Here is a 15,172-nt window from a genome sequence, read left to right on the forward strand (position 1 = left end):
CCCATCCCAAACCCTTGTGAGAACATCTTCTAATGAATCTCAGTGACACAGAAGCAACAAAAAAGATTTTTGTGACAGGGAACCTTCTGCTTGTGGCCGAGTTCCCTTAGGGGCGAGATGTCAGTTGATTACTGTAGCCTTACAAGTTTTAGATTATGTATCATACCATGCTGTAATACAGCAATGCATGCATACTCATGCACAAAGAATTTATGAATAAAAACTATAATCCTTGAGTGGCCTCATTATTCTAATTTGTCTTATAAACATTAAAGAGATGGCTTCCTAAAATAGTACATGAATAGTACATTATCTGCCATGCAAAGACTATAATAAGATAACATTAAAGATTAGAATCCTGCATTTCAAATTTATGTTTGTACTCTGTTGATTGGTACAAATGAGAGAAGTGACTGTCACAAGAATGTTTATCATGCTAAAAAGAGTTTGAGAGCTGCTTATGTGAAGACAAGAACCACTGACAAGATGACAGAAAGCCCAGTATCTTGATGAGATTAAGTCTTGTCATATATTCTGTCCTCTACCTCTTCCCAGTGTTTTCTCACTTGTTTTCCCACCAATTCAATAAACTAAACTACAGCTGTTATAGGAGGCTTTTATTTTGAACAAAACCAGTGAAAATACAATTTATACTGAAAGCCAAAGCAGAGGCAAGTCACATTTTTTGTTGCTGTTATTTGCTAGCTGTTGTAGGTGGGATCCACTCTTGAATCTTCTTGCGAGTAGTAGAGTAAGGTACATACTGTCCAGGAGTGCCACTTAGATTGAATTTATGGTTCTCCCAGATAAATTTACGAGCAACTGGTGGATGAGTAGTTGGAGGGTCATCCGTCATTGAGTGAAGCCAGCGATGCCTTAAGAGGAAAAAGACACACTGTTATTAAGGAACATTACATGATCTGTAACAATCCTTCCTCCTGACTCCCAAGGGTTCTCCTCTGAAGAGACACCAAGTATTTATTTTGAGAGGTGGTGGTGGGGTGGATTTTAATCCAGTATGACATTGAATGAGACTACAGGATACCGATTTAAAGTAATTACACAAACATAACTGATAAGTAACAGTTCTGCTTCCAAGCAACTGAAAGCACATCCGAGTTTGAACTTCCTGTTCCGTTGTATGCTCAATATTTGGACAGAGAGTATTTCATTGTTACATGTTTGTATGGCCTTAACCAGCCAGCCAGGTCAAGGCAGGCACTACAAATGACAAAACCACAAGGTTTGGTTTTGTTGCCTAGGATTTTTTTTTTTGTTGGTTTGTGTGTGTGTGTGTTGTTTTTTTAATTACCAGAAGACTAGGCTGCACAACAATTTCAATATCATCTCCAATACATTCATGAGGCTACCACTTGGGATATGGATTAATGATATAGGTTCACCTAAAACAATCACGTAAATGTTTACTGATTGCACAATGAAATGATTAATACCAATCAGTAATGGGGTAATTACCAAGTGATTATAGTGATTATCCTTTACCTATGAACTAAATGTCAATCCTGCCCTGTGCAAACAACATTAATGATTAAGCAAAGTATTTTCCGTAACAGTTTACTGAAACACTACAGCAGGGATCAACTGAATTGATTTCATCCCATTTCTCCTTCAGTGCCCAAAGCAACTTTCAAACCTGAATAACATTTTAATTATCTGCCAGTTTACATGTACTTCATACTGTATGCACAGTTATGACAGAAGTAAGGTTATGAATTTTTTTGCAAGCTTATATATTTTTTTACTGAGGTAGAATTAAAGGGCTTCTGCTAATCAGCTTTTGCCAAAGACTTGACCTAAAAATGAGAAGTCTTCTATTACAGTTGTTATTAGAAAGCCTAAAAATTGCATCTTCAGCCTTTAGCAACAAATCCGGCATGCTTCATCAATACAGCAAAACAAACCCACAATAAAAGTAGTGAGAAATAGACTGACAAGTATATTCCAAATCTGAAGAGCTCTACAGAAGGTTGATTATCCTTTCAGTCAAATAGCTTCTAGACATTTATTTCAGAATCTCACTTTAAAAAAATAGTACAAAATCTCACTTTAAAAAAAATGTCAGCCACATGTTCATTTTCTGGAAGTAAGAAACAAACAAAAACCCCAAACGAAAGGCACACATTGTAGGACTATGGATTGCCAGGCAACTTGAATACAAAACCAGATGGAACCATAAGATCCTTTAAAAGTAAGAATAAAAACCTTGTTTAGAGGTAAAGCATAGCCTCTTATGGGAAAAGTCATCCACTTAGGAGTTTGAAAGTTATACGCACATTCAGATGAAGTGACCCAATACAACATGAATGGGAAGGGGATCCTCCTCTTCCTCCCCCCACTCTCCTTTGTAAATCTGGTATCATTTATAGTATACATTTCTCACTACTTCTATTAAAGAAGATGATTTTGGGTAATGATTTCTGTCTGGAAGAAGGCAGGCCCATAGCACTACTAATCACCATGTGGTCTAAGAATACAGGATCAGGCCTTGCTCTATGTTAAACCTAGTATTACCAGCCTCTGAAATGCCCTGGCCACACTACAAAAAGCTCTGACCTTAGATGAACTCCCTCCCCCAGTTCATGCCCATTATAAAAATTCAGTGTAGTAGTGTGCTTCACACCACCTGGGATATCAGGTGTCCTATGGCAGCTAGCATCAAAGTTGGCAGAAACACTGTAAAACAGCTAACTTGACAGAGGTGGGATCATATGCTCATTCCCAACAAGCTGGCTCTCCATCGCTAACAAAGAAACACACAGTTTGTGGCATGGGAGGAAGGGGAAAAGAACAGTCCATGTACATATACATAGTGCCAATACTGACTTAAGTACTGCATTTCAAAATGCTTCATAGCATCAGTCCAGAGGAGCCTCAGCTTTTCAAAACCGCTTACCATAATGTATAGAGGCAACTTAAATTCACAGACCTTCACCTAGTGACATTTCTGGTAATACTGGACAGAGATCCTGCAAACAAAAACCTATTTATATACCTGTCACCATGCCTCACCGTCCTCATGCTCCCCCAAGAGTCATGCACACCAACAGGACAAACAAAAAATTGCCTTCTCAGACAGAAATGCAGTTACAAAGGCCCTGAAAGACAGGCTAGAGCAGGTGGAGCACAAGAACTATATTAAAGCTCAGTTAAAGTCAACTAGATTTCAAGCTTGCATGATGTCTGGCACCCCTGTCATGACAAAGGTACTCATGTTGTACACTTGCTCCTTGAAACACCAGAAAAAATCATCACAGTATTGACTTATTTACAAGAGTAGTTTTATTCAGTCATTTAAACTACCATTTTGCAGCTTTTCTAAGACTAAATCCATGAAGTGTTTTAAAATACAGTATTTTTGAGTAATTAATATATTTGCTTTCAGGATTTTCTGAACCTCTATAACATCAATGTGAAATCAGGCTCAGATTTAAACAGATCAGCAAACCCAATCCTTAAATCCCATTTTCTCACTGGAAAGTAGAAGTAAAATTGCTCACCTACAAGACATGTCAGTACTGCTCACCTACAAGCCATGTTGGTACAGTCACAGGTACTGAAATACCTGAAGAGATTTCAAAAGTTTCTTTAGAACTCCATCCACTATTAAGTATGCTTATGTTTAAGAGTTTCGGCACTTAAGCCTGGTCACAACGGATTCCCCTTAGAAGCCAAACACGTTACTTACAAAAGCATTTCAGTTTGCAGAGAGTCTGTTCTCTCAAACAAAAGCTCCCACTCTCCACTTAGGCAAAAATATGTAAAATCTGAAAATGTTATTTTGGGAAGACTTTCCCCTTGACAACCTCCCTCAAAGAGTCCTTTGAAGCCCCGATGTCTCATAGACTCTACTCCCAGATGCTAAAGAAAAGCTTTTCATGCACTAGATTGAACAGCATGAATAAAGAGATTTGATGTCTTGCAGATGGCCAGGTTTCTATACAAACTCTGCCTATAAATCCATGCATGGATAAACAGGATTCAAAAGCAATTAATAACTTAAAACCTACAAAGAAGCAGACAACTTACACAGAGCAAAGAAAATCAGGAGGATAGCAGAAGCTCTGAAGAGGCTGAGGCAGCTTCCTGAATCACAGAGCAGAGTCACTACCAAGCTGACTGAGGCTAGCAAAGCCTCTGGACTTTTCCTTGGGTAAACAGAGGAAAGACACCTCAAAGTATCTTCAAACGCTCTCAAGACTATACAGAATTTTCTCTTGGACAAATATTTAAAAGCAAGGAGATTTCAAACTGAAGCTACAAGGGACCAGAGCCAATTATATGATGTGCAAGCTGTCAAACAAGAACGGATGCTACACAAACTCCGTAGCTACTACCATATGTGCATCTGCAGGGTTCAGGCACTGTCTACCTAAGTTCAGGATGTTTGCCAACTGGTTAGCATTCACTTTTTTCAAGCAAGTTAACCATGCTGCAATAAGACAAAAGAGAAGTGAATATGTGTGTTATGGTCAAAGGGCAGAGAAGAATGGGAAGAAAAGGAAAAAGGGACAAGAAACATGTTTTTATTTGTTTACACATGGGAGGTAACTTTGATTTCTCATGCAAGCTACTCTAAGATACCACTGTATAGTAACGAGACAGCACCCCATTTACCTGAAAACACCACACTAGCATTTAATCTAGATATAAAACCCACAAATTTATTGTGAAGCTACAGAAAGGACAGAAATTTTACCTCCCCTTCCTTTCTGTTCAACCTTTTTGTTTTGTTTTCCTTGGAGGCAGACTTAAAAAGCAGCAGTTTCACAGGAGAGTAGCACATTTCTTTAAATTTCTTAGTATGTTGGCACTTTTAAGTCTCAGATGCTACATTCCTCCCTCCTTCAGCTGTCAGATCAACTAACAAAGAGATGTATTAAACTTAAGTTAAATTTGAAATATTTCTTTGTATGAAGTTAGCACTCCCAAAGCTCCTTCCAAAGTGTCAAACTTGCACCATAAGGAAATAAACACCAAAGTACAGGCCAGACATTACACATACATAGGACAGTGCTGGAAAAATAAAGTGTCCCTGCAAAAGAAAAAAAACTATTCTCAAAATATAGTTCTTTTTTCCCCACAGGACATAACATATTGAAAGAGCAAATTATTTTTAACTAGTTTGTATACATAAACCACTTGTCAATTTGTTTTTGCAACACATTTGGCCAAAACATAAACCAAATTACTTTAAACCAGATAAAGGGTAAATGAACAGTGTGTGGACAGCCACAAAAGGCTTTGAATGTGGTACAGACGAAGCACACCTACCATCTAGGATATCAAGCCTTGACTTGCATGGACTTTACATACTCTCCAAAGGAAGCCTTACACCACAGCATAACCCTGTTGAAAGTGGAAAATTGGGTTCCAAATTTCTCCCCCTCAGTGGGCTCAAGCTGAACCTTCCAGAATCATCCAAACACAAACTCATGCTCTTCCAAATTCCAGCTGCAGGAGTATCCTGATCACTGAATAGCAAATAGGAACCCATGGCAGGAATAAGCAGACACATAGGCAACTTTTTGCATGAGATGTGAACATAACCTGAAAGTCAAGACTGATATAGTAAATTTTCTGGGGAAAAAATGCTATTCTCTCCTCTAATCCCAAACAGATTAAGGACACTGAGATACGCAGTCCTCACCCCTCACCTCGTTTCAGTGAAAATAACCACAAACCCTTAGATGTGAGGATCATAGAATCAAGAAATACAAGTGTGGAAGCGATTTAGACACTCTGCATATGCTTTATGCCCAAGCAAGTATCAGCTACATCCACATCACTCCCAGCAGACACCTGCTTAAGTTGTTATGGAGTTGCTGTAATACTGGCTTGCTCATCTTCCCCAACCAAGTTATACCAGTGAAGATGAGTGGAATTTTTTAGTGGTAAGGATAGCAATGTCCAATCTGTATCACTCCTTCTGCAATTTAAACTTACTTCTTATTCTACCCATCTATCTGTGGAAGACAGACTACGCCTTTCCCTTCTGCAAGAAATTAAATGCTTCGATATTATATCCATGGTAATTTCCAATCCTTTTTAAGCAACTCTAATTCTTTCCAACTGTCCTCAGAGGTCTGATTGTCCTTGCCGCTCTTCCCCAGGCTTCTCCCACTGGTCTGTGTGTGTATTTGGGTTTTTTTAGGAGCATGGTACCCAGAGTCAAACGCTATACCCTATATAAAAGTCTTCCTGGTAAATAAACAGAAAGGAAGAGTCACTTTGCATGACTGCAGGCAGTAATTCTCTCTACTTCACAGGACAGCACACTTCTTTCTCAGCACTACGACAATGTGGACTTCAACCCGCCATCCCCATAACACCTAGATCATCCTGCAGCACTGCCCGGTGCTGTCCTCCTGCACACCATAAAGTAAGAGGCTGCAGGTGCCAGAAGAGCAGGGTCCTGCCCTCTGTCTCTGCACTCAGCCATATGATTTCACTCCTCCTTTTCCTCTTGTGATCATGAAGTGAGACGATGCAACTTGCTACGTTGCCAAACTTAGGAGTGCAGATAACCTGAGGCTGGTAATAACATTCAAGAAAAAAGCAGCACTGACCTCTTTGATTCATCTATCTATATTTTACACCCCTAATATTTCACTTCTCTGTGCAGCCTTTGATTAAGGGGAGGAAAAAAGCTGACCCTGCTTTAAGCACACTTCCTTACTAACAAACATGCCCAGGACATTTCGCCTAGGCTTCAGCTTGCCTGTGATCCAAGCCTGCTTCTACCAGGGCAGGTGGGAAGGTGAATGGAGAGAACTGTAAGCTCTATAGCCCTCGCCCTAGGAAGAGAGCAAACTACATTATTATCAAGAAGTACACATTCAAGATAGCCAGTTTTACTATGAAAACTCTTTTCTTTGCCTGTGAAAATACTTTTGGTACCCTAACTAATACTTACAAGCTGCTCAGGGATTCCCAAGGAGTCACATGTTCCTCTTAATCTTAACACTAACATTTTCTTCCCCAAAACCTTTAAAAAGCTTTTCTACAGAGCCAAAAGTATACAATATTAAACCTGAAAGTCATTTATCCATATCATCTTCCTGCTTGGTTTTCGATTATTTTTGAGCAAACAGAAAAAAGTTTTGCTTGTAATGAGTGTATCTGTATATAAGCTGTGACTACACCTGAATGTGAGCACATGCATGAAGCAGCATATGCCAGTTGTATAAAATAGTATCACCTGGGGCTCCTGGAGGTGATTTGCTAACTGTAGTATTTTCAGGTTGGGAGATCAGTGAATGAGGAACACAAGCTGATACTGGGCATTCTAATGTTAACAGTAAAATGGAAATGAGCACAACCTACAACCCAACAATTGGAACAATTCTGTAACAGAGACATCTATGAAAGCACTTGAGTGCATACACGCATAGGTATAAACAGATTTAACTTTTATTGTTTACATGTTCACAGAGCACACCCAATCAGTGTGTTCAAAAATGGAAGTATTAAGTCCCTGCAGTCTCGGAACAGCAGGAGACAAAACAAGTATTTTGGCTTTTCTAACTGTCTAACAGTGTAGAATACGTCTTTGTGTAGGAAAAAAATGTGCCCAAAATCTTGTATAGCATTACAAGAAGATTAATACTAATAATTCCCAATGCAAGTACTGAGGGAATTTAAAAAAAAAAAAAACTAGTTAACTTGTCTCCAACAAAGTAGATACCAACATCTTGATTTTGAAGATAAGAAAAGAAACCCCAGAGTAACAAAGAACACAACTAAATCAGAATAAACCACAAGCCTACATATTCTGGTACAGATTTTAAAAAAGTAACAGTCTCAATTCCCTGTATAGTAGACATTCTGTCAAAACAACTCGTGATTTCCTTCAGTCTGTGATTTCAGTACATCCGTTGTCAAAAGACATTACTTCAACTCTTTCAGAATACTGAAAATATTAAGTAGTTCCTAAAAATGCTGCTTTTTCCTTTTCTCCAGTATCTGACAGAGGATAAAGGGTAGCTAAATGAATTCTCATTTATTTTTTCCAGACAGTTGTTTTCAGAACTTTTCAAGATACCAAAATGCCTTCTTCCAATTCATCACACATGTTGAGGTCCACCTGGTTGTATTTCAACAATCATTCATATTCCACAATCCTGAAGCCACACAACTGACCACAAAAATTATACTTTAAGATGCACAGTGTATTCAACAACCAGAAACAAGGAGAAAAACAACCTCTAGTATGAGTTATACTGAAAAAAAAAAGGAAGAAAGTGTTTTTCCTGCACATCTGCTAGTGTTCTACTTCCCAAGAAAACAGTGTAATCAGTAGGATAATCAGTAATGTAATCCTACATACAGTAGGATTTTTATGAGTACTACAAAATCATTACAAACTAGTTAGCATTACTGTTTAAAAAAGGAAAATCTGAGTTAGCCCTGGTCTTAAACATCAATTTTGTTAGAAGTGTCATCTTTAGGCATGAGAGTTGCAAAATATTTTCTGAAAGTAACATCAGCATAAACAATGTAGTAGAACCTGCTTCTACCTGCAGAGGGTAGAACCACATACCCACAAAACGCTCTACTGAGCTGAATTAACTAAAACCCAGAATCAAAAATCAGTGTTTAGAAGAAGTATTCAGATCACAACCCAGCTGTTACAATGGTACTTTATATACTTCCCAGTTGACCCAAGGATGACAAACTTGACTCACCTTTCCATCTGTAGAAGGGAGGGCTAGTGCTTTAAGAAATAAAAAATCCCAAAACAAAACCAATAAACTGAACAGTACTGCACAACTAAGTTTCCTGACAAAAATACCTTAGAACACAGGACCGTTTACCTTTTCATGCCCCATTGGACTGACCAGTCTTGAAAATCATAAAACGTTTCCTGTTTTTCTAGGCCATTTTTTTTCCACATTGATAGGAAAACAAGTGTTTCTACCTCACTATGTGATCTAAACAAGCTACTTAATCCTAGAAACATCACTTTGATACTCAGGATGAAACCCTTTATTAAGGTTTGTAAGGACACAATAAACAACACGTAAGCATGAGTAAAGAAAAAACAAACCAACAAAAACCATGCCTCAAAATAAGGGAAATCTTGAAAACCAGCACGGTCTAACAGTGAAAGGATAAAAACTAGAACCAAACAACAGTTATTGCGCAGATAACAAGGAACAGCCACACGCTGGCATGAACATGCTAGTTTTGGAGACTGTAATGTCACTTCTAAAAAACAATGCCATTAAGCTCTTACTGGAGAAGACACAAAAAAACATTACCTGCATTAAACATAATTTTAAGGCTGCGAGAATTTGAAAGAAAATTGACTACCTAGACAGCCTACCCACGCATTTCTCAAGTGTTCTAATGAGAACCACAATTTAGGAGTTTAGATCATCAGTCTCAGCCTTGGCACAGAACATCTATCACAGGAACAATAAAAACCAGTGTTTACCAATGCTCAGTCTACCCAAGCACCTCTTACCTCATATCACCTTTCATTACTTTGTGGCTGAAGTGCTATTCATATTCTTCAAGAATCAAGTAGAGATTGGTTTTGCTAGCGTATACTGTTACTTTATTTGGTATGTATTTTTCCCCCAACTTATTTAGGAAAAAAAAAAAAGTATTAACAGCTGTGTGGCCAGAGACCTTCTGGAACTCAAGGTTGTACAGAATTTTTACTGAAATGCACAAACAGAAAATAAAACCTTAAGAAAAATTATAGTCAAGTAACAGTCAACATACAGAGCATCCTGGCCCTTTGCTGTTCATCATCTTGTAGAGTATCAATGTGTATCAACTGAAACAATTATGCTGTTAACAGCTGTGGATTAAGGAATATTGTTTCATCATTGCCTTACGTTCCTTAGGGTCTTGTCCAGAATGGATAATAAAAATATTTTTTTCTACCTCCAGCTGCTGAATGCTATTGTAAGCTTTGTGAAACCATTAAGATGGAATCACAACTAATAAGGAAAATCGGAAGACTGCCTTGACCTGCTCAATCTGGCTGGCAAAATGCTTTTTGCATTCCAAGAAGCAATGAGTGTGACTGTCAGGACAGTAAGCAATATAACACTATGAATGCAGTTCAAAATTATAAGTAACCAGTCTGAAATCTTCTGGTCATATATAAGATGGTTGTGTCCAAGAAAACTTTATTACCATAAAATTTTGGGGTTTTTTTGGGTTTTGTTTCTAATCTTTTGCTTTGTGATACAAGAAAATATATAGGCAATTACACAATTAGTATCTGTCCACATTATTAAGCTAAATGATTTACCATTCGGGGGGCACCATACTTCCATCAACTTCCCAAAAGGTATTTTTGCCATTCATTTCATCAGTATAGATGACCCATCTGTGTCGACCTTAAATAAACAAAGAGAAATATTGTATTAGCTCAAAAAAAAAATTCTTTTCAAATAAAGGAGAGAATTCATGAAAACACAAGAAGAAGTATTTTGACTGAAAGGATCAACCATTATGGGCACTTATTTCAAAGGCAGTACAGCTTTTATTTTTCTAAGTCTTCTGTATTTCCAGTGTTACTGTATTTTTATATGGCTGAATCTAACGCCTTCACAAGGAAGCAAGTATTAGCTATCGTAAAAGTGATGGGAAATAGGAACTTAGAAAATTTTCAGGCAGAGAAACAGGTTTGGGGATTTTTTTCCCCCATTAGAAGGAGTCTTTTCCAAAAGGACATTGCCATTAGTAACATAAGATTAAACTAAGTTTCACCCGTATAAGACTACCAAGCACCTGCTTTCCCAGGTACCCTACAAGTTAACCTACAGTAGGCAGAGCTTGGCCTAGCCAGCGTGTCAACTGCTTATCTGTCACCTTCGTTGGTTTAGGTGCTACCTTTTAAAGTACTCTACAAATGTTATTTAAAATCCAATTACTTAAGGTAATAGGAAGTTTAAGCTAACCTGTGTTTCTTTGCCCTGAAGTGATCATATAAGTAAGTACAGCTGTGAGGCAGTTAAAAAGGCAGTTCTCTTTCTTCCCCCACCTGTTAGGCTACCAGCTTTTAGGTCAAGGACCAAATTCAGCTCTCAATCACTTTATCATATAGGTATACCTACATGGAGAGCATGTGACTGGCTTATATTTATCCCCTATTTATTATTTCAGATTGACTATGTTTGCAAACAGAATTGAGGGAAGCAGCAGAGACAGAAGATATCAAAGCATTTCTATGAGCCCCTTCCCTAAGGCTCACACAAGTCAAGAACGAGGAAGTCGTGCAGGCAACAAGTTCTATTTCACTAGCAGAAACTACACAACCTATACAAAGTTGGACAGTCAGTCAGGAGGCGTTCACATTAGTACACATACCAAAGAAGTTTCTTTTGTCTTCATAGTATTTGTTTCCATATTTGTCAGTTCCTATCAGGGTACCAGTCTTCAAATCATTGACCCTGTGAATTCCCAACACAACAGTTTCAATTGACATCATCTTAGAATGAAGTTGCGATAGAGGTTTCAAATGGCTTGATAAAAATCTGTAATGAAAACTCTTAAACACACACATGTAAAACTGTAAAAAAAACTATTCAAGTTTAAGGATTGCAAAACATAATCACCAATTCCTGCAACTAATGTCAGCGTGCCTTTACTGTGCGCCCTGCTGACAGGATAATAAAAGTCATACAAAAAGGCTTTTGGGGGCTATTATTTATTTAAAAGCTCTTTATAGTGGAAGATAAAGCAACTCTGCAATATAGCACCATTTAACACCCACAAAACCTTAAATACTGCAGAAGGGAGTCCCAGAGACACATGTTAATTCACTTAGTTGAAGATGTTACCATCCTTCTCAACTATTTGTTACCACGATTTCAGCTTGAATTGCCATGGAGAGTGGTCAGCACTGAAGCAGCTTAAGAGATCTCACACGTCTGTGTGGGCACTAACCTCCAGGAGATGAATAGTAATATTTTAAGCCATTGTGGCTGCTTGCCAAGGAAATGCATGCTAAACCCTAAATCACAACTGTAACTTTCTAGCTTTTGTCTAACCCTGAAAGATGCAAACATTTACCCTGCCACTCTGGGAGACTTACACTGACCCAGATAAGATATATACCAGTTTCAACTCTTGATACAGAACATATTTTAACATGACTGTACTTTTCAATAATTAAAGTGAACCTGTGATTTACATTCTATTGATAAAACCTTAAAAATACTTAAGTGCTCTTTTCCCCCTAGATCTGCATCTTTGCTTTCCTTTTTACTGACATTTATCCCAGGCAGCATTACATAAGGAAAAGTTTACTCTCAAAGGTTTTAGTTGTTTGTAGTATTATACGCACTCTCAACTCAGTCTGAAGGGACAGAAGGGATTGTGCACACGCATGCTTCTGTAGTTGGGAGTTACAACCCACAGATACAGTTTTTTTGTTGCCTTTTTTCCCAGGGTGCATGAAAGCGATAATCAAACCACTAAGTACTCATTTTAAACCTCTGTGGTCCCAGGCAGAATGATTCTCTGACACAGCTCTCCTCTGTCAAAGAAACAAAGATCTCTAGCTCAGCTATCCAAACCCGAGCTCCCAGCTTCAGAAAAAGAAGAGCCATTTGACTGCTGCTCTCCCTTCCTTCTTCCCCTCCTTTTCTTGTAATGGTTCTTATGCCCTTGTCCTGACTTCATGCCCCAAATACTGATATCAAACACTAAGAGGTATTCATGGCTTCCAAAGGACACTTTCCAGCCAATTTCACTGTGCATTGGGTAAGGAGAATGTTTCCAGGCACATAGGCTCTTAGTAATTTGACTTCTACTGCATAAAACCTGTTCCAGCCACCTTAGTGGGAAACATACAGAGAAAAGCAGGGAAATTCAGAATAAAATCCTTGCAGAGAAAGAGACTCCTGACTTGGGTAAATAATTTTTCCAAGTTACCAGTAATTACTTCTTAAACACATCGATTGTTGCAAGAAAGATACACCTTGATTACTCTTCCTGTAAGCACCAAGTCTATTCCTTGAGCTGGGACAGAAGATTCAATGGCTTTAAAGGTGAACGGGAGGCAGCAGCTATGTTTGTGGCTGGTACGGTTATGAGGATCAGATGCGATTCTCCACCTAGCACACCTCTCTCCTAACTCCCGTCTTCTGAAAGAAAAAAAAAACAAGAGACCACTGCCTCCAGTCTTGCCTGCTCCCTTTTTCTGCGTGGTAAAAAGGTGTCAACACAGCCTGTGATCTTTGACTCACAGAAGCTCCCTGGCAAGACATTCATCAAGATGTGCTTCAGAAGAGGCACTCTGGTGAAACCTAATACTCAAACTCTTCTACACCTTTATTTCACCAGCTCCATTTCTTCTTGAGAACTGCCAGTGTAAGAGCTACAGCCTGAGAGGGGAAACAAAGTGGAGAAAACAACTTGGGTGGATGACCAAAAATAATAATAGTAAAATACTAGCCAGGGAAATCATATATTGTCTTACCTTATTCTGCTTAACACCTTGAAATTTCCCTCTAAAAATCTGTGCAAGAGGAAGCTTTATCTGAGCTGCTTTCTACAGTGGAGACAGAAAAGCCAGAAGCTGCCTGTCACCACAGCTGGTAGAAATACAAAGCTGAGACCTCCCAAAAGTCAAGCTGACTTCAGAAAAGCATACAATATTGTGCCACGAAACAAATGAGAAAATAATTTAAATAATTGCAAAGGGAGCAACACATTGACTGACAGGAAGAAGACAACATGCTCAGCTGAAAGAAGAAATACAGAGCTGACTGAAGGTCACTAGTGAAGTTCCTCAAAGAATGCTGATGTTAGTAGCCTTGTTTAACACTTTACAGGGCTCCTGACCAAAAAAAACCCGAGAAACCCCACTCCCAAAAAGCAGAGGGGCCTGACAGATTATGGTATTACCATACAGAGGAAGGTCACTTTATTGTACAGGAAGTTCTGTACTATTTTCAGGGCTGTAGTGATCCCACCAGAATGAAATTCAATGGTATTGAAGGTTATAGCACGAGGTGATGCACCTGGAGACTAAGATCTGAAGCACTGTGTCTGTAATCACAAGGAAAACATCTGGATGTCACAAGGCAGTAATGAGCTGCCAGTTAAGTAATGTGGGGGTGGGGGGGAAAGACAAGCTGATCCTAGGATGTATCAGGTGAACTGAGCTGTCTTCAGTGAACAAAGCAAGTACGAAAGCCACTGCATGAAAATACTGATGAGGCCTGATCAGAAACTGTGTAAAATGTTATGTTTAATTGTTCAAAACAGATCAACTTGAACTACAAGAAACAACAGAAAAAGGGCTATTATGATAACTGGGGCGGGGGGAAGTCTTCATGAAGGCTCAGAAAGCTTGGCTTGTTTATTCTAGCATAACAGCCCTTGATATATGGCAGGGAACTTTACCTTTGTGGATCCTCCCTCTCCCATACTCCTGACTTCCTACTGTTCATTAAAAAAAAGGCTTTTTGGCTATGTGATCAGGCCTACAACATTCACCGTACCCTGAAGAAACATTCTACTACTTTTCCAAGACCAGCTACAAAGACAACACAGGTTACTGACGCTGCCGAATGTGGAACGTGTACCATTTGGACTTCCACCCTACATTTCATCAAGAATCTGAAGGAAAAAGTGTACCTTAGTAAATCTGCAGCTCCTCCTATTTGGGAGGAGCATCAGGCACGCTGTCAATTCAAAATACTCTTCGTAAGGTCGAGATGAGATGTGAGTGGGGAAAAAAAAGACAGGAGAAGGTTTAAGTGGACGAGCGTAAGGTTCTGTGCTTGGGGAAGAAAGTACACGGACACGACTGGACACAAAGGCTGCAACTAATTCTGCAGCAAATGCCACTGGGACTAGAGGGCACCCAGAGCCGAGCACAGCTCAACGGGGACTGCCAAGGAGGCAGAGGTACATTTTGAAGGGTTCAAGAATTACAGCCGGGAAGGCAGATGAATTAATTCTCCGCTTCACACCGCAGGATTTCAGCGGGAGCGCGGCTTTGTGCACCCGACAGCTCAAGAGAGCCGCTGCCAACCTGAAGCGGCCCGGCGCAAACAGCCGGCAGGCCGAGCGCCGTGGTCCTCCGCAGAAGCACAGGCTGGACGCCGGGAAAACCTGCCTGGCCGACACCGACAGCTCAGCACAGGGGAACCCACCACGAAAAGCAAACCACCGCCCC

General features: G+C 39.4%; 1 protein-coding gene across 1 annotated transcript in view; it reads right to left on the bottom strand.

Moving 5' to 3' along the window:
• Window positions 1-602: 602 nt before the first annotated feature.
• The window catches only part of NDUFA12 (NADH dehydrogenase (ubiquinone) 1 alpha subcomplex, 12), a 14,736-nt gene continuing 166 nt past the window's right edge, over window positions 603-15,172 (bottom strand). Inside the window, exons 2-4 of the mRNA XM_010561878.1 lie at window positions 11,350-11,432; window positions 10,289-10,376; window positions 603-875 (exon numbers count right to left, since the gene is read on the bottom strand). Coding sequence (XP_010560180.1) covers window positions 695-875; window positions 10,289-10,376; window positions 11,350-11,432 — 352 coding nt within the window. The 3' untranslated portion in view covers window positions 603-694. The remainder of the gene's footprint in view (window positions 876-10,288; window positions 10,377-11,349; window positions 11,433-15,172) is intronic.

The sequence above is a fragment of the Haliaeetus leucocephalus genome, unplaced genomic scaffold (genome assembly GCF_000737465.1).
Source record: "Haliaeetus leucocephalus isolate CR32 unplaced genomic scaffold, Haliaeetus_leucocephalus-4.0 Scaffold151, whole genome shotgun sequence".
NCBI lineage: Eukaryota > Metazoa > Chordata > Aves > Accipitriformes > Accipitridae > Haliaeetus > Haliaeetus leucocephalus.